Source organism: Dipodomys spectabilis, unplaced genomic scaffold (assembly GCF_019054845.1).
Source record: "Dipodomys spectabilis isolate Male_0828 unplaced genomic scaffold, ASM1905484v1 ptg000132l, whole genome shotgun sequence".
Lineage (NCBI taxonomy): Eukaryota > Metazoa > Chordata > Mammalia > Rodentia > Heteromyidae > Dipodomys > Dipodomys spectabilis.
The window spans coordinates 5,339,647-5,359,042 of NW_024870809.1; the positions used below are offsets into that span (position 1 = coordinate 5,339,647).

The following is a 19,396-nucleotide window of genomic DNA, read 5'->3' on the forward strand; positions in this document are numbered from 1 at the left end:
ATGGGCTGGCTTTGAACTGTGATCCGATCCACAGTTCTCAGCCTCTGAGTAGCTAGGATTAAAAGCCTGAGCCACCAGCACCCAGTCCTAACAGAGTATTTAAGAACTGAAAAGTCTGTCAACTGTATGTATAAAAAAGTCACCTGGGTTTATAAACAGCATCCTAAAGAGAAATCTAGCCTGATATGACTATTGTCTTATCATATATTAGTATCTACTCCCTAGAGAACAAATTGCATTTTCTAAAGGATTTAGGGAACATACTAATAGAATACAAGCGTGAAATATAATGGTATACCTCCTATTACTCTATTAATAAGGTACTCAAGCATCTGGAGAGGCAAGAAAGACTAACCAAATATTCTAATTAATGTGCTTGGCTGACAGGCCTAGTCAAAAAGAGAAACAGTAAAAGCCACAAGGTCAACTCACGTGAAGAGGTTAGATCAATTTCACAGGAACTATTGCCCAGGCTGTTGATGGCAATGCACTGGTAATAACCTTGCTTATAATTGGTCAGATTTCCAATAACCAAAATCCCATTGGCTGAGCCTATCAAAACCAGAAAATAGAATTTAATGTTGTATTGGGTACCAGTCATGTTAGAGTATCACACCATCCAGTGCCCACGGACTTCCTCACAATGGCTCCCTTTCTGGAGATATCCAGGGTCCAACTAGAGCTCTGTTAGTAAGAGCTAGTAGCCCCTCTAGGGCCATGCCTGTTTCCACCATACTCACCTGGATTCATTGTCAGCTGGATTCTAATCATTGGGGAGCACACATAGCAAATCATCATGTTGGCAGGCAATTTTTTTAAAATCTCTTAGACAGGCGCTGGTGGCTCATGCCTGTAATCCTAATTACTCAGGAGGCTGAGATCTGAGGATCACAATTCAAAGCCAGCCTAGGCAAGAAAGTCCGTGAGACTCTTGTCTCCAATAAACCACCCCAAAACCGGCAGTGGTGCTGTGCCTAAACTGGTAGAATGCTCAGCTTGAGCTGAAGAGTCCAGGGACAGGGCTGGGAAGGTGGCTCGGTGGTAGAGCACTTGCCTTGCATGCATGAGGCTCTGGGTTCGATTCCTTAACACCACATAAGCAAAAAGAAGAAAGCCGGAAGTGGTGCTGTAGCTCAAGTGGTAGAGCGCTAGCCTTGAGCTGAAGAGCTGAGGGACAGCGCCCAGACCCAGAGTTCAGGCCCCATGACCGGACCCCCCCCCCCAAAAAATAATAATTTAATGAGCTTCATTCTGTTTTCATATATGCAGATAATGTAATTCAATAATATACAACCCATCACTCTCTCCTTTAACTTTCCACCTCTTGCTATTGTTTATAGAAACAATTTCTTAGGGAGCTGGGAAGATGGCTCAGTGGTAGAGCGCTTGCCTTGCATGCATGAGGCCCTGGGTTCGATTCCTCAGCACCACATAAGCAAAAAGAAAAAAGCTGGAAGTGGTGCTGTGGCTCAAGTGGTAGAGTGCTAGCCTTGAGCTGAAGAGCTGAGGGACAGCGCCCAGGCACAGAGTTCAGGCCCCACGACCGGACCCCCCCCCCAAAAAAAGAGTTCAGGGACAGTGCCCAGACCCAGAGTTCAAGCCCCACAACCAAAAAATAAATAAATAAACTCTTCCCCTACCAAGAAAAGAATATTAGACACTAAGGACAGGCAGCCATCCACACACACATGCAGTCAGCCAACCCCACTGCCCAGGCCTTACCATGCACTGCCAAAGATAACACTTACTAGAGCTTTCTTTCACTGACATGATGTTTTTTCCCTCAAGCTTGTTCCAGTAGTACGTAGGAGATGGTGATCCAATCTCAGAATGGCAACTCAGGGAAATAGGTTGACCTCTTTCTGGTCTTCCTTGGACACTACAAAAGGGCTTAGATGGTTTGACTGTAAAGCAATGACAAAGAGTAAAACTCATGCAGAATGAATGACAACCTGTAATAATTGTAGTCATTTCATTTTACAAAATATATGTCTATTTTTAAATCTCAAAAAAATATATTTGGACAGTTTTCTGGATGTACCACCAGATGGGAGTAGAGCACTTCAGAACCAGGACCTACTAGTCAGTAGGCCATTTAAATTCAAATAGTGTCTCTCTGTCTCCTCTGTCTGCCTCTTGCCTAGATTTATAGCAGTAAATTTCTGCATTGTGTCCTAAAATATGCTTTTATTAAAACAGCCAAATGTAAGCAAACATTAAATGACTTTGAGCATAGTTCATACTTTAAAACCAATTCCCAATGAAAATAGAACCCCTTAAATACTTTGGAATAATTTCATTTTTATACTTGGTTAAAAATATTTCATTGGTACTGTGTTTTTCCATTCCTTTACATGTTTTTTTTTCTATTTATTCATTGATGGGTGACAAAGGAGAGCTAAAGGACTAGAATTTGCCTGTGACTCGCATCAATACTCAAGCCATTATTCATCCTGCACGGAACTAGACACTGGGGATTTGGGGATTTAATGTTAGCCCAGATCTAAATTTGGATAGAAGAAAGATAATAGATGGGTTTAGACACTGGTAGGAGGCCTATCTTAGAAGGCTTGTAGTCTATGTATTTTATACAAGAACAAGGTAACCATGGAAGGAGTTTAAACAGGGTAGTGAGGATGGTCATTTTAACATTTTACATTGATCTCTGTGACACTAGGGGTGCCTGAATCAAGGAAAAGGAGGAGGCAGATTTGAGAAGTATTAACAAAGTAGAGTGCAGCTAGGCTCCAGTGAATCACACCTGTAATCCTGAGGCTGAGATCCAAAGAATCATGGTTTCAAGCCTGCCCTAACAGAAAAGTCCTCAACACTCCCTCTCTAAAATAAAAAAAGCTCAGCTGGAGATACGAAGAGTGGTAGAGCATGAGCCAAAAAAGCCAGTGAGTGGACCAAGAGGGCTTGAGTTCAAACATCAGTAATGTCAAAAAGAAAATATGTGTGCCACAGGATTTGTTAACCAACTGGATATGGAGGATGAAGAAGAGGGATGAATGCAAGGTGATTCCCAGACTTCTGATTGGACAGTAAAGCTCATGATCATGCATTCATCTTTGATAAAGAATGCAGGTAGAGGAGCAAGTTTCAGGGGAAGGGGTGATTAGGAGAAAGGAGCAGAGAAGTTCTAAAAGGAGCTGGGCATCAGGAGCACCCCTTTCTCTTTACTTTGTATTGCTTTATTCTATCCTTAATCACACATACACAAACAATGATTTCAAGTTCTATATATTCTAATTCATCCTCATTTTCTTTCTTTCTTTATCTTTCTATTCTTTCTATCTGCCCTCCTTCTTTCTTTCCTCCTTTCCTTTTTTGTCTCCTTCCTTCCTTTGTTCCTTCCTTCCTTCATTCCTTTGCTCCTTCCTTCCTTCCATTTTCTTTCTGCTAGTACTGAGGTTTGAATTTAGAGTCTCATGCTTGGTATTCTGGATTGCTAGGCTGGTGCTCTACCATTTGAGTCATACCAACAGCCTTGCTTTTTGCTGGTGATTTTGGCGATGGAGTCTCTCAGTCTTTTCTGCCAGAACTGGCTTTGATTTTTGATCCTCCTGATCTCAGCCTTCTGAGTAGCTAGGATTATAGGTGTGAGCCACCAGCACCTAGCTTTATGACCTTAATTTGAATGTAAAACTCACCAAAGGTTGAGATGCTTTAAGTCATACCTTAAATGCTTCTAACCACTCAACCGTCCAGTTTTTCCCTGGAACACAATAATGAGCTCAGTTCTGGACACACACAGAATACTAGCTCTGCAACTTTATCTTGGATGTGTCTAGACAAGTTACCTAACTTAAACCTCAGTTGGCTCATCTGCACAAAGTGAATAAGTGATTATCTAGACTCTGGCATATCTAGAGATTACATTTAAAAACTATCCTTGCACTTGGAATTGCTCTTCGCCATGGACAAATCTAATCCTGCTACTAAAGTTAATCTTCCATGGACTTTTGCTCTCCTCAGCCATGTCAAAGTTGTTAGTAAGAAAGCATGCATAAAATTGGTCAGTCACTTGTAGAAAACTAAAGCTAGATCCTTATATACCACCCTGCACCCGAATGAACTCCAAATTGATCAAAGAGCTGGGAGTCAAAGCAGACACCCTGAAAATATACAGGAGGGCTGGGAAGGTGGCTCAGTGGTAGAGTGCTTGCATTGCATGCATGAGGCCCTGGGTTTGATTCCTCAGCACCACATAAGCAGAAAAATCCAGAAGTGGTGCTGTGGCTCAAGTGGTAGAGCACTAGGCTTGAGCTGAAGAGCTGAGGGGCAGTGCCCAGGTCCAGAGTTGAAGCTCCACAACCATCAAAAAAAAGAAAAAGAAAAAGAAAATATTACAGGACAGAATAGGAGAAACCCTAGGTCTCCTTGGCACAGGCTGAAAGGTTAGACAAATGGGATTGAATGAAATTGCAGAGCTTCTGCATGGTAAAGGACATAGCTAGAAAGATCAATAGAAAGTCTACAGATTGGGAGAAGATATTCACTAGCCATACAAGCGACAAGGGTTTCATGCCTAAAATATACCTGGAACTCAAAAAATTAAATTTCACAACAACAAATCTTCAAAAAAACAACGGCCCAATAAATAAGTGGGCTAAAGACTTAAAGAGAAACTTCTCTGAAGAGGAAAGAAGGATGGTCAAAAGACACATGAAGAAATGCTCAACCTCCCTAGTCATAAAAGAAATGCAAATCAAAACACCACTGAGATACCACCTCATCCCATTTAGAATGGCTATAATCAAGAACTCTAATAACAACAGATGCTGGAGGGGATGTGGACAGAAGGGAACCCTACTGCATTGTTGGTGGGACTGTAAACTTGTTCAACCACTTTGGAAAGTAGTATAGAGGTTCCTCAAAAGACTTCACATAGAGCTCCCCTATGACCCAGCAATCCCACTTTTGGGCATTTACCCAAACAAGACCATACTAAAGCTACCAGCACAACTATGTTTATTGCAGCGTTATTTGCCATAGCTAAGATATGGATCCAACCCAGAGGCCCCTCAGTAGATAAATGGATCAAGAAAATGTGGTATATATACACAATGGAATTCTATGCCTCCATCAGAAAGAATGACATTGCCCCATTTGTTAGGAAATGGGAAGACTTGGAAAAAATTATATTAAGTGAAGTAAGCCAGGCCCAAAGAAACAGGTCCCATGGTTTCCCTTATTTGCAATAATAATATATGTCTGAGACAAGCAGAACGGTCAGATAAGTCGATGTTAGGTGAAATGAACCCCAAGATAAGGACTCAAATGGTTTTTCTTTCTGGCTATTGTTTCTAACGTATTTATAAGATGATTTCTTTGTTGCTTTGTATGTCCCTCCCCCACAGTATAACCCCTTTTTTCACTGTATTTGATGTTGGTATAATTTGTGGAGTGGAAGGGAAAAAACAAATCATTTAAATAGGGATACAGGTGGACCTATTGCACCAATGAGATGTACAAGATGTTATGTCGAAAAACAAACTCTACAACTTTGGCGCGGGGTGGGGGAATGGGGGGTGGGGGGATAGGGTGATGGGGGTGATGAGAAGGGATGGGAATGGGAAACGGAGGAGGAGGCAAGAATGCTTGATAAGAAATATACTCATTACCTTGCTTATGTAATTGTAAGCCCTCTGTATGATATTTTCACAATAAAAAAAAAAAAGAAAGAAAGAAAGCGTGCATATAGCTATAGCTCTCTGAAACATACAATGATCTCTATCTTAAAATTAAGCATTAAAGCATTTTTCTATTTTGCTTGTGACTCTCTGTTGTTTGACAATGACTTTCTCATATGGATACAACTTGATTTGCCTATCCTAAACTACGCTATTTAACTAGGAGTCCACTGCAGCTGTTATTAGATTCAGATACTGCCTTATTTTAGAGACAGGGATTTTATAGCCTTTATGGCAGAATGCAATTTTGAATAGAAAATTAAATGTGAGTGTTTTATCATAAAAATCAGACACTATGTCTTGAACTAAATTATGGACAGTAGCCTAGAAATTTGTTTTCATTTCAAACCTATGTAGGCTTTTGGATGATAAACACATTTTTCTTCTCTTATTTTTCATTAACAAAACACTAATTGAATCACTTTGATCCAAACCTCAAAACTATATATGTATTCCAAAAGTACTGAATCAGAACTGAACTGACATTTCATGCAGTTAAAGTTCCCAGTAAAACTTAGATGTTTTACTGGCAAAGCCATTGATCTCCCTTTAACTTTATTGCTTTCAACAAAAATGAGGTGGGAGGCAAGCTCAGATCTGGAACTAAGTGAAAATGCTTCCATGTGTTCTCAAACCTTCTCTAAATTAATCATTTTATTTTCATGTGCCAAGCTGCAGAAAGAAAATGATGCACATTTCAAATGCTCACAAAATAAATAGTCAAACTCAATCTGGATATTTTTCAGAGATTGATTTTTTCCAAGGATGTCATAAGTAATGGAAATCTCTCAAATAAATGGCCATCCAAACCTTACCTGGCTCTTTACTCACTGCTGTTTCCGTCACCAAAATTGTGTCCTGTCTCCCAAGCCCTACTCTTCCTGACATACTCTCACACATTCATCAATAGCCTCAGCCAGCACAAAACCACTTTCCTTGATAAACCTTCTCTGCTTTCCCTTCTGTAGCCATTCCCCTGGGTCCTAATAGCTCTTCTTCCATACCTCCCACTGAAAGCTTGTATTTTATATTATCTGTCCCTGTCACTTGATTGAACTTTTGGAGGGTGGAGCCTGTCTTTTACATCCTCCCATCTCTATTGTTTATCATGGAAACCAACATGAGCTCATGCTTTGTTGAATGAATTCATGAATGCACATGGAATCCATGTTCATTGCCGAGTAATGAAAAGTCTCTGAAAGACGTATTGCTAAGAAAACTCATCTCTAAGGCAACAGCAATACCTCTCTCTGCTCACAATTGGTCTTTCTTATTTCTCACATAATTCTGCACCTTATCCCATTTCCAGTCAAGGCAAGCTGGTACTCCTAATGCAATGGAATTTAACAACCTTGCACATGCTAGCCAAGTGCTTTACCAGTGAGCTACATCACCAACAAGAACATTAATCTTTTTGTCTAGCTTAATTTCAGGGCTATTCCAAATCCTTCTCTGTTTAGAATGGTTCTGCTCAAAACATCCTGGAGCCAGGGACCAACAGAAAATTAGCAGTCTCATAATTTCCAAAAGAGTCTAAATTTACAAAATGTATTTGTTCTTTGGAAAATTAATAAAGATGGAATTCTTAAGAGTTTGTGTGTGTGTGTATGTGTGTGTGTGTATGTACATGTGCATGTGCACGCACGGTTCCACCTCTGGCTTTTTAGTGGTTAATTGGTAATAAAAATCTCACAGACTTTTCTGCCTGGGCTGGTTTCAAACTATAATCCTCAGATACCAGCCTCCTAAGTAGCTAGAATTATTGGAATGAGCCACCAGTGCCCAGCCAAATCTTTGAGTTCTTGAGAAAGGAAATCACAGACTCCAGCCTCCTTATGTAGTTTGGATCCTGGCTGCCTAAGCTAAGGCCATATACAGTCCAGTCAGGTCTGACCACTGACCCAAAGACTCATGGGAAAGAATAAGTCAGAAAGAAAGTGAATCTTGAGTTCTTATGGAAATCAATTTGGAATACTCAGAAATTGAAATTTAAGAACATTGGCCTTTATTATTTTTTGGAAGGGTCTTGCACATGCTAGCCAAGTGTTCTACCACTGAGCTACATCACTAACAAGAACATTAACCTTTTTGTCTAGCTTAATTTCAGGGCTATTCCAAAACCATCTGTGTTTAGATCACTTCTGCTCAAAACATCCTGGAGCCAGGGAACAACAGAAAATAGAGGATTTAATGCTTCAACGGATTTGAAAATGTAAGGTTCTTGAGTCTTCAATATTTTATTTGATCCTCATAACAAACCAGGAAAGAAGACAAAGGACTGGAGATGCAGCTCAGTAGTAGAACTTTTGCCTGGCATGCAGAAGACCCACCATTTAAAAAAATGAGGAGGAGAAGCAATAACAACGAAGGAGAGAATTTCCAGAATGTTGTACAGATTTTGGAATAATACCATAAAAAGAAAAAATGAATACAGGTTTTAAACTGTAAAGTGGAAAGATATATAGACATGTTTTAAATAGTAAAATAAATATGAGCCAGGAAGTATGTTAAATATTAGTAAGGATAGGAGAAAGATTTGCATCCTTTTATGAAGTATTTCCAGTTTTGAATTATGTGTATATATTGCCAAAATTTATAAACTATGAAACATAGGATAAATATGAATAGTACAAACTTGCTATGAGAATATTATTTTCAGATTACTTCACATGATATCCTTATGAAATGATATGCCAAAATTGGATTTTCATTTGTTTTCTGAATATGATTAATGTCTTGTTTTGGATTATATTTAGAAAAAAAAGACAAGGGTAGCAATTACAATCCATCTAGCCAAAGAATGGTAGACTGATTTGCATGAAGTCATTGAGCACAGAATAAGGCCTACTCTGAGCTTGTTGTTTTGGGATTTAAACCATATCATTTTGTTCTTATGTATATGACTGGTCTTCCAAACTACAGTATAAACTCTCTCAGGAAGTGTTGGAGTAATATTTCCCATGTGTGCCATTACACCTCAATGTCTAAGGACTCAATACAATAAAATACAATGGGTTGAACTAAGCCACTCATGTGTGTGTGTGTGTGTGTGTGTGTGTGTGTGTGTGTGTATGCATGCTAGTCCTAGGGCTTGAACTCAGGGCCTGGGCACTGTCCCTAAGCTTTTGTGCTCAAAGCTAGTACTCTACCACTGGAGCCACACCTCTACTTCTGGCTTTTTAATGGTTAATTGGAGATGAGTCTCGTGGACTTCCCTGCTGTGGCTGGTTTCAAACCATGATCCTCAGATCCCAGCCTCCTGAATATCTAGGATTGTAGGCATGAGCCACAAGCACCTGACTCTAACTCACTTTTTTTTTTCTTTTGGTCATGGGTCTTGAACTCTGGGCCTGGGTGCTGTCCCTCAGCTTTTCAGCTCAAGGCAAGCACTGTACTACTTAAGCCACAGTGCCACTTCCGTATTTTCCTGTTTTCCAGTGATTCATTGGAGATAAGAGTCTCATGGACTTTCCTACCTGGACTGACTTTGAACTGCAGTGCTCAGAACTCAACCTCTTAAGTAGCTAGGATTACAGGCGTGAGCAACCAGCTCCCGGCTCTAAGTCACCCTTAAACGTTAGTTCTTGAGCACCAGTCCCTTCTTCTATGTGGGTAGCTGCAATGGAAAACCTCGTAGTAAACACAAGCTAGTTCCTTTTGGGCATCCATCTTGGTAGCAAGCCAATATAATTATAAATCGTTTTCCTGCCTTTCTAAGTGACTCAACTGTCTAGTCACTGATTTGATCTAGTTCCCTCTTTTCTGTGATGCGAATACATAGGTTGAGAGGATAATAACTAGATCAGTCGTCCCAACCTAACCATGTTTAATGAACTGGTTAGTCAATACAAGTTGAGCCCTTTTCCCCTCCTTTTTGTACTTCCCAGCCCCAGGACCTGCAGACAGGTGCTAAGACCCCATTTCCTTCTCAGACATTGGAAGAACCCCTGCTCCAAAAGCAGAAACCATACCTTCCTCATTACAAATTTTATTTCTCCTGGCACAAAGTAGACACTCAACAAATACCCAACAAAGGAACTGCTCCAAACTCATTTTAAGAGAAGATATGATTTACCCAATGTTACAAAATGAATATACAGATTACTTAATTCTCAACAATGGGTGTGGGCCCCTTTCCTAAATAGTACTAGCATTTTAGGGGAGTTGAACTCCCGTACTTTCCTGCTTGAACCCTTTGGCTAGTCCAGCATTAGCACTTTTAAGTACCCTCCTGCTTCCATTTGAAAGAATGACTTAATGGTAGGTAAAGGAAACAAATTGACAGCTCCTCTAGCTAAGTGGCTATAACTGGAAGTTCCCCCTAGAAGTTACTAGTGATTATTTATTGGGACAGTGGGTTGGTTATCTCATTGTAACATTCAGACATAGGGACACCTGGTAGTTAGATCATCTACTGTTGTAATTTTGGCAGTATTATTGCTTTGGCAATTATTTCTATATGTTTCATGAGTGATTTACCTTGTAGGTAAATAGGACATGTCTCTATTTCCTAATAATAAAAGAAGACGAAAGATATTTATTCCCAAAGACTTATTTGGCATAGTTCACTCAAGTGTTCTAAGCTGTTCTAAGGAGGGGTGGAGAAGGCAGGAAAAAAATGTTCATACCTAACACAGTCACGTTGATGATGCCTTGGTTTATGCCGACAAAATCTGGTGGGTTGTTAACATCGCAGATATAAATTCCACTGTCTGATGCCTGCATATCCGAGATAGTAATAGACGCATTACCTGGATCAGTGGACCCTACAATTCGATCTTTAAATCGCCCCATGGCTGAAGCTTGTCCACCTTCAGAATAGTAAATCTAAGACAGAAAAAAAAAATAACAGAAATGAGAAGTGGAGAGTATCCAGAACAAGAATAAGCTACCTGAAATTTCCTTCTGTTCACATTACCTTTAATAAGAAGCAGTATATTTCCTCCACACCAAACAGTTTCCTGAGGCCAAGATTCAATTCAGTAGGACATTTAATTTTTGTACCATTATTCTCAGACATTACCTCATTTGCCTCCAGGCAGCTCTGTGATGTCATCAGGGCAGGGATTGGTATGCCAATCCCTTCAAATTTACTCCCTTCACTTTACAGAACAAACTGAAGCCCAGAAAAATGTTTGAAATGCACACAAAATGAATAGTTGAGATAGGAGTGTAACGCAGCTCACCTCATTCTTCGTCCAGTGTTACTTTCTTAATTGGCCAGTTAAAGATAGAAAATAATCAGAACTAAACGCATTGCCTAGACAAATTCAAATGTCTACAGGAGGGGACAACTAGAGCTGAGAGAAGCTCCTAAACTTGGGTCAGGAGATTAAGATGCTCCCTCTTGAGTCTACATGGGGGAAACTCTTCATATAGAACACAGATGTCCAATGGGCAATTCATCTTGTTGTTGGTGGTGATGGTCATGGGGTTTGAACTCTGGGCCTGGGCACTGTCCCTGCACTCTTCAGCTCAAGGCGAGTGGTCTACCGCTTGAGCCACAGTGCCACTTCCAGATTTCTGGTGGTTAATTGGAGATAAGAGTTTCATGGACTTTTCTGCCTTGGGCTGGCTTTGAACCACGATCCTCAGGTCTTGCCTCCTGCATAGGTAGGATTACAGGCATGAGCCACCGGTGCCCGGCTTCAATTCATCATTTTTTAAACTATTTTATAAGCTGGTTATTCGAATTAATATAACTTACTGAGACCATCTGGTTTTCCAAAAGTTAAAACCCATATGTTCTTTAGGCAAGCAAACTTGGATTTATTCTGTTTGAACTATATGGTTTCACAGCAGAAACTTCTCTGTGAAATCACCAGGTGCCATCCTCTCTTAGTGGTGTTGTGAGGAAGGAACATGACCCAGCAACAATGTAGGAGGTCCTTAGTCAATCTTTCTCCCCATGTCAAATAAGAGAATTTAGACCCTAAGAGACTGAATAACTTATCTGAAGCCATAAATATTCATTTGATATTATTGTTAGAATTTACTACACTTAAGAAAGATCTGGATTCTGGGCTGGGAAGGTGGCTCAGTGGTAGAGCGCTTGCCTTGCATGCCTGAGGCCCTGGGTTCGATTCCTCAGCACCACATAAGCAAAAAGAAAAAAAGCTGGAAGTGGCGCTGTGGCTCAAGTGGTAGAGCGCTAGCCTTGAGCTGAAGAGCTGAGGGACAGTGCCCAGGCCCAGAGTTCAGGCCCCACGACCGGACCCAAAAAAAAAAGAAAGAAAGAAAGAAAGAAAGTTCTGGATTCTAATCCTATCTCCATTAAAGAACCTTAGATCTTAATGGCAACTGTGAGAACAGCATGATATGATAGAAAGTGACCTCATCTAGGAGTCAAATGACCTGGGTTTTGGCCATAACTCTGTCTCTGACTGTAACAGGTGTCCTCTAGTCATGCCTCCATGGTAACCTGCTTTGTGATAAGAAACAAAGATATTTAATCTCTCTAACCTTTAGTTTTCACGTATGAACAAGGAACCAGAACAATGTTTCCCAAAGTATGAAAATGCCTTTAGGTGGTATCTAAAATCAAACCTATTAATTTTAATATATTTTAGAGAGATGTATCTAGAACAAAAAAATGTGGCTTCATGAATAAGTATTGCTTACATGAGACTGCATTGTTGGTAGGAGTGTAAACTGGTTCAACCACTTTGGAAAGTAATATGGAGGTTCCTCAAAAGACTTCACATAGAGCTCCCTTATGACCCAGCAATCCCACTTTTGGGCATTTACCCGAATGATCACAAACAAGACCATACTAAAGCTACCAGCACAACTATGTTTATTGAAGCATTATTTACCATAGCTAAGATATGGAACCAACCCAGATGCCCCTCAGTATATGAATGGATCAAGAAAACATGGTATGTATATACAATGGAATTCTATGCCTCCATCAGAAAGAATGACATTGCCCCATTTGTTAAATGGGAAGACTTGGAAAAAATTATATTAAGTGAAGTAAGCCAGGCCCAAAGAAACAGGTCCCTTATTTGCAATAAGTAGTATATGTCTGAGACAAGCAGAAATGGTCAGATAACTTGATGCTAAGCTCAGGTTAGCTCTCTTTTATTCTGATTTTTAATGACATCACAGTAAGATGCATGGGCCATACCAGAGATCCACATAAATCCCAGGGGATTCAGATGGAAAGACCTTTTTTCTACAAAGATCAAAGGACAATGAATGTGTTTTGGACCAGGAGTAGGATATGATATGCAAGACAATCTCTTTATTAAGAGTTAATCAAGTAAAATTAACAAATATGCAGTGAGACTCTGACCCTATAACTTTACCCATGGAAAGAACTTCACCACTTTTTACCCCTGCTTGCTACACTTCACTTGAATCAATTTTCCTTCTCATAAGTGACACTAAGAGGGTAAAGAAGGATTGCAATGGAAACATAAAAGAGAAAGGCTTTATTCCCAGAGTGCTCTATGTGAAGGAAAGTCCCCAGTGCTACAAGCAGCCAGACACATCAATGGAGGGGATTTCTTTTTTTTCTTTTTGGTCCGGTCCTGGGGCCTGAACTCTGGGCCTGGGCGTTATCCCTCAGCTCTTCAGCTCAAGGCTAGCGCTCCACCACTTGAGCCACATCACCACTTCCGGCTTTTTTCTTTTTGCTTATGTGGTGCTGAGGAATCGAACCCAGGCCCTCAGGCATGCAAGGCAAGCGCTCTACTACTGAGCCAACTTCCCAGCCCAAATGGAGGGGATTTCTGTTAGGGGAAGTTCATTTTGTTGTACTGTCCTTGTAAAGAAAAAAACAACACAGGGCTGGGAAGGTGGCTCAGTGATAGAGTGCTTGCCTTGCATGCATGAGGCCCTGGGTTCGATTCCTCAGCACCACATAAGCAAAAAGAAAAAAGCCAGAAGTGGTGCTGTGGCTCAAGTGGTAGAGCGCTAGCCTTGAGCTGAAGAGCTGAGGGACAGCGCCCAAGCCCAGAGTTCAGGTCCACGACAGGACCCCCCCCCAAAAAAATAAGAAAAGAAAAAGAAAAAAGCAACACAGAACTATTTCCCTGAAACTGCTTATCAAGTTACAGAGGAAGGACTCCAACTGGGTTCCATTTCACACAAAATAATAATTCTTAAAAATTCAAAACTGAACAATGGCTACGGTCCAATCTATAATAGATAGTGTATATACTTTTCAAAAACAATCATGTCAATGTAGAGATCAAAGAGAGTAAAGGCCAGGAAAAGTTGAGATGTTCAATAGGCTATATCACAAGTTGAGATGAGTACAGTGCTGCTTTAAGAAAATCCATGCAAATCTTCCCTTAAGAAGTACTTAATCCCCCCTACACACACACACTTACCCCTGTTTACTCCCAATGCTCTCTCTGCCACCCTCTTGGTAATGTTAGAGGCTGATGAGTAGAGTCACAAAAGCACATTAATTATAAGAGTCTCTTCACAATCATTTTATAGTTCAGGATTTCTAGGGTTAAGGAGCCTTCTGAAATCAGATGGATATTAGAAATATGGGAAATGGCTGAGAAGGATTAGTGAGGAGTGATAGCTTCCTAAGTGGTAGTGGGAACCATGGTGATCTGGAGCCAGTCCAACCCAGGGAAATAAACAAAATGCTAGGCTGGCCAACCAAAATGCATCCACTGGCCAAATCCAACCAAGAGGTTTCCAATTTGAAAACTGATTCATTCTTGTCTACCACAGAGAAGGACAATGAGGCCCCAATGAGGAAGTGATTTTTCCCAAGGCCAAACAATTGACCTTGGAAAATTGATGAGACCTGGATTCCAGGTCTCCAGGTCTCCTTATTTCCACAGAACATGTTAAGAGAGCATTCTTGGTCCTGAGACAATGAGGATAGCATTCCTTCTATTTGGGGCCCTTCCATCCCCTGTTTTATTCTGACCATCCTCCTGTTAATTGCCTGATTCTCCCCATGCTGAGCAGGTTTACCACATGATGCTCCTGACACTTGCCAGCTGCACTGCAGGCTCCCAGGCTCTTTTGCAGAGCAGCCTCTTCCCTCCTACCATGCCAAGTTCCTAGTCACACAAGGCTGTGCAGCTGGGAGCCAGATTTTTCCTAAAACATTGTTTCCTCAGCTTTCTGCCACTGCTCCCAACTAGAGGCTTGGTGCATAAAAAAAAAAAAAAAAAAAGAAGAAGAGTTGGAAGAATTTCATCTGCTTTCAATTTGACTGGGAATTGGAGATACAAAATGTTTTTAGCTTCCAGAAGAGCTTCTTGGATCCCTTTGGGAGATGTAGAAGGCATGGAAGTCCATAGCAAACTACCTATTCTTTCCCTTCCAGCTTCTTGTTTTCTGGTGCTGCTCATAAAGGATCTAGCCATGGGGTAAAAGGTGGCACAGATAATGAAACCTATATTCCCTGGTCCATACTATGACAGCTGAATTGCACATGGAAGGAGCAGAATATCATGAGAAATGTTCTGTCCACAAAGCACCCTCTGACCAGCCTGCCATTTGACAGTGCTACCCACTATCTCAGTTTCTAGTTTGTACTACTTTTGGTTGAAGTAACGGAAGACCCATGCTTAAGTGCATTTCTTTGGAAGAGAACAAGATAGACTATTGCCACTCCCTTACATTGGGTTAATTTTTACCAGAGTTAGCAAGTATAGACAATTGTGAGGATGGGACACAGAAATGATATGCTTAGGGGGAGAGGGAATAATTAGTCTTTCTCAACAAAGGTGAGTAACACTGGCATTTAGGCTAGACAATTTGTTATATGGGTCTGCTGTGTGTATCACAGGGCATTCAGCATCTCTAGCCAGCACACACTAAATGTCAGTAAGGGCACCTAGTCTCAGAAATCAAATATCTCCATTTTCAAATGTTGCTCAAGTGATGAACCACTCAACACAGACATGTGTTTAACATAAAAAGGGTATAGACCAAGTTGGAAAATCTAAGATATCAGGGAGCATGAAGACACTAGACCATGGAGAAGAAGTTGTACAAATTATGTGTGTGTTAGGGATAACGAAGAAAAGACTAACACTAGACAAGGTCAATGTATGTCCTCTTCATGAGCAAGTGAAATCTCTGTAGTTTTACCAATAACAGAGTGGGTAGAAGAAGGGGCATTTGTGTGACTAGAAGAGCACCAGACAACTATACCACCCAAACCTCAAGTACACTGGAGATTCCTTGCTGAGAAACTGGGTGTCTGAAGCAGTTCCTATTTCCTGAGAGGGAAATTTATCTGAGAAAAGGGTCATGCTAGTGATGATCTTGACCTCACCCTCAGAAGACTTGTGAGATACTTCTGTGGTCTACATTCACCCTAGGAGAGTACATTCAACATAACGTATCATCTGCCCAGAGAACTGAAAAACATCCAAGCCTAAGAGTCAATTGCAACTTTAACACAATAATTGTGGGAGGAACTATGTGGAACTGGTCACTGCCCTAATCAGAGCAGCAGCAGCAGGGCTCTGTATCATTGCTAGGAGGCTAAAAGAGTTCCAGACCTGGACATGAGAAAATAAACACAAAATCTTCCAAAATCTTTTGCTAGATGTATTGCCATACACATATAATTCTAGCACTTCTAGGGAGTGTAATTCTCCATCTAGGGAGATGGAGTCAAGAGACTGTAAGTTGGAAGCCAGCCTGTGCTACCTAGTAAGATCCTGTCTCAAGAAAACCAAACCAAATCAAACGAAAAACAAACCAAACTTTCCCTACTTTGTCAAGAGTTTATGCCAATCTATCCCCTTCCTATAGCTACTTCCAGTCTCCTAAAGACTGCAAACAGTGAAGGAGTCTAGTACCCCAATCAGTGTTCTTACCTGAGAAGTCCAGCTACATCTTCCCCGAGCGTCTCTTGCATGCGCCATTTTTAGACACTGACTGACTGTCTTTTCCTCCATACCCTCAGTACTGAGGCACGGGCCATGCTGTGTTTGAGCAGAAATGGGTGGATCTGAGAGCCAAACACTACATGGTATACTGCCACATCAACCCAGGAGTTGAATTGAATCACTCAGTGGTCTGCCTGGCAACATCTTACTCCCATAAATCACAGAATTGTCTATCAACACAGCAGTCTCTTGAACATTCTCAAAATGTCCCACCAGCAATCCCTAGATTAATGCACAATATGCTCTACAGACTTTGAGGGCACAGAAATGCTAAAAGAGAGAACAAGCTTAAAATACAAGGCGAATCGTGGTTTGAAAAAAAATAATATAACTGAGCATGTGTGCCACCCATTGGCAAAGCAGGCTCTGTTCCAGAGATGAGAAGTAATAGAGAAAAGATATGGGCTCCCCCTCCAGCCATAGAGACCTGGCAGGCAGTGGAATTAGAAGCCAAACTTTGGCCAGGCAAGTCCTAAAGAGCTTGATCTCAGCTGTTCAGTTAAACTGTATGTATCTTATTGGGCTGAGTTCCCTAGTACACATAATTCAATTCCTCTGGTATAGCAGGAGCGTGAGTGGGATAAGAATTTTGAAAAACCACATTTTGTGAGTGGTGATGCTCATTATACTAGCTCATATTCACTGAATGCTTACAAAGTCAAAGGCTTCCTAGTCCTTCACAATCATGATTTCATTATTTCATTAAAATTATGAGATAGGTGAGTGTTTTTATTTTCCATATAGGAAAACAGAACCTCTAAATAATTTTAGTAACTTGTCTAAGGCCGTCAAGCCAGAACTAGTATCCATCCAGAGGTTTCCACTAGGGCTACCAAACTGAAGCACATGCCTGCAGGTTATGGGGAAAGAGGGGAAGGAATCTGGTTATCTAGACATAGAGACCTAAAGAGGATTGTAATAGCGGTCTAGGTAAGATTAAGCACCAGAGTAAAGCAGGAGGAGGAGAAACTCTGTCTTTTGAGAGTTATTTTTATAGGCTGTTTTCAAGCCAAGAGAAGGTCCTACTTTGCTATGTCATCCATGTGGCCAAGATACAGGCAAAGCACAGGTCTCATTCAGCTGGAACATGTTCTACATGAGACAGTAGCTCAGTGCAGAGGCCTTCAAATGATTTGGACAACCCAAAAGAGTAACTATCTGTATCCAACATTCTGAAGAAATAAGCAAATAGCAAGTAAAACAAGACATTCATTTATCATTATTTGTAAGTCAAGTTTTCCTTCTAAATCTTTTCAAGAGAAGTCCTGAGCTGAAGCCACACTCAATTCAATCCATTCTACTTCTTCCCAGACAATCCTAAGTCTAGTAAAAGCTTTTTGTTGGTTACAAAATCTTCCCACCCTGCAGCTCCCTCCCAATCCTTTGCTAGCTATAGAGTTAAACCAGGAGATGGCCCTGGATATTGGTATCAAAGGAGGTATATATAAGAATTTATTCCTTATGAACTCAGACTGGCTTTGCCTGACCTCCAGGAAGTTGAGCACATCTTGATCTGAATTTCAGGCATAAGACATTTCGGTATATGTTGGAAAGGTCTTTTTAGATTCATGTGCTACTGGAAGAAATGAGAAGGATTTCAGAGCTATAGATAAAGAATGTGTCAAAGACACTAATCAGGAAATCAAAATTTTGAAAGAATGAGAGATCATGTGATTATTGCCATCCACCCTCAAAAGTGATCATTTCATGCAAGGCCTTGGGTCAGGACATTTTGAGTAATGGAATCTGATAGAATTCTTCTAGTAATTGTTACTGGTGTTACCAATGCTACTGTTGGTCTAATGGTTTTTACATGGATAAAATTTACAGGGATTTATATTCTTAATGTTTTCACATGTGTATGCCAATTGATTCCCCACGTCATTCTACTGTATTTTAAATAGGTACAGAGTGATTCAAATATTTGTCAAAGAAAATCAGCAGTGAGCAAAACTGTTTAACTTTGATGAAAGATTAGCATCAATAGAGTCTCCCTCAAATGATGTTTCCCACTAACCAGATGTTCAAAATCTCCCATAAAGAGAGGACTCAGTACCTGGAAAGGGCCAGTGAGAGGTAAAATAACGCTATCCAAGGTGTGACTCCTCCAAGCTAATGCTTTCATTGTCCTTCACCTCTGTTTCTAGGCCTCCTGAATCCCATTCAGCTTGTTCTCCCTTTCTTTCTACTAACCTTTTCTTTCCTTCAAAGTTCAAGTCAGTTATATCTGACTCTCCCAGCCACACTGATTGGTCTCTTTTCAAAACTCCATTTGGGATCAGGTATCATTTTGAGAATCTGATATAAGCTTTAGGCCTTTTACCTCAAGGGATGTGTATAGGCAAGCATATTGTATATGCTCACATACATATGTGAAGGCATCCACACACACGCTTTTAAGGAATCATAGGGTTAATTCATAGAAAGAATTACCCTCAATGTCAGAAGATGGCAGCCTTTCTTTGGGATCCTTTTACCCTTCTATCCTTCTCCCACTTTCTTCTATCAAACTCTTTCCCCAGACACTTTGCTAACACACCCCATCATCTCACCTCTAACTTCACTACCGTAGTCCCTCTCTGTCAGTCTGGGAAATTCTATTCAGGACTCCTTCTGGCACAATAAGTCAGTTAACTTGACAAGCAGATGCCAAAAATTGTTAGACCAGATCAGTTAGGACTAACATTTAAACTGGAGTCATCTGGAAATAAGGAGCCAACTGTAATGGGAGTTCTTTCAGAACTACTTTTTATTTCACTATGAAAAGGGACACTTCTATCTACTCTGGAATACATAAACTACATAATGCTGACCTAC

General features: G+C 40.6%; 1 protein-coding gene across 1 annotated transcript in view; it reads right to left on the reverse strand.

Moving 5' to 3' along the window:
* Positions 1-19,396, reverse strand: part of Vsig1 (V-set and immunoglobulin domain containing 1) — a 31,964-nt gene that overhangs the window by 3,950 nt on the left and 8,618 nt on the right. The window contains exons 3-5 of the mRNA XM_042690063.1: positions 10,325-10,523; positions 1,749-1,904; positions 433-552 (exon numbers count right to left, since the gene is read on the reverse strand). Coding sequence (XP_042545997.1) covers positions 433-552; positions 1,749-1,904; positions 10,325-10,523 — 475 coding nt within the window. The remainder of the gene's footprint in view (positions 1-432; positions 553-1,748; positions 1,905-10,324; positions 10,524-19,396) is intronic.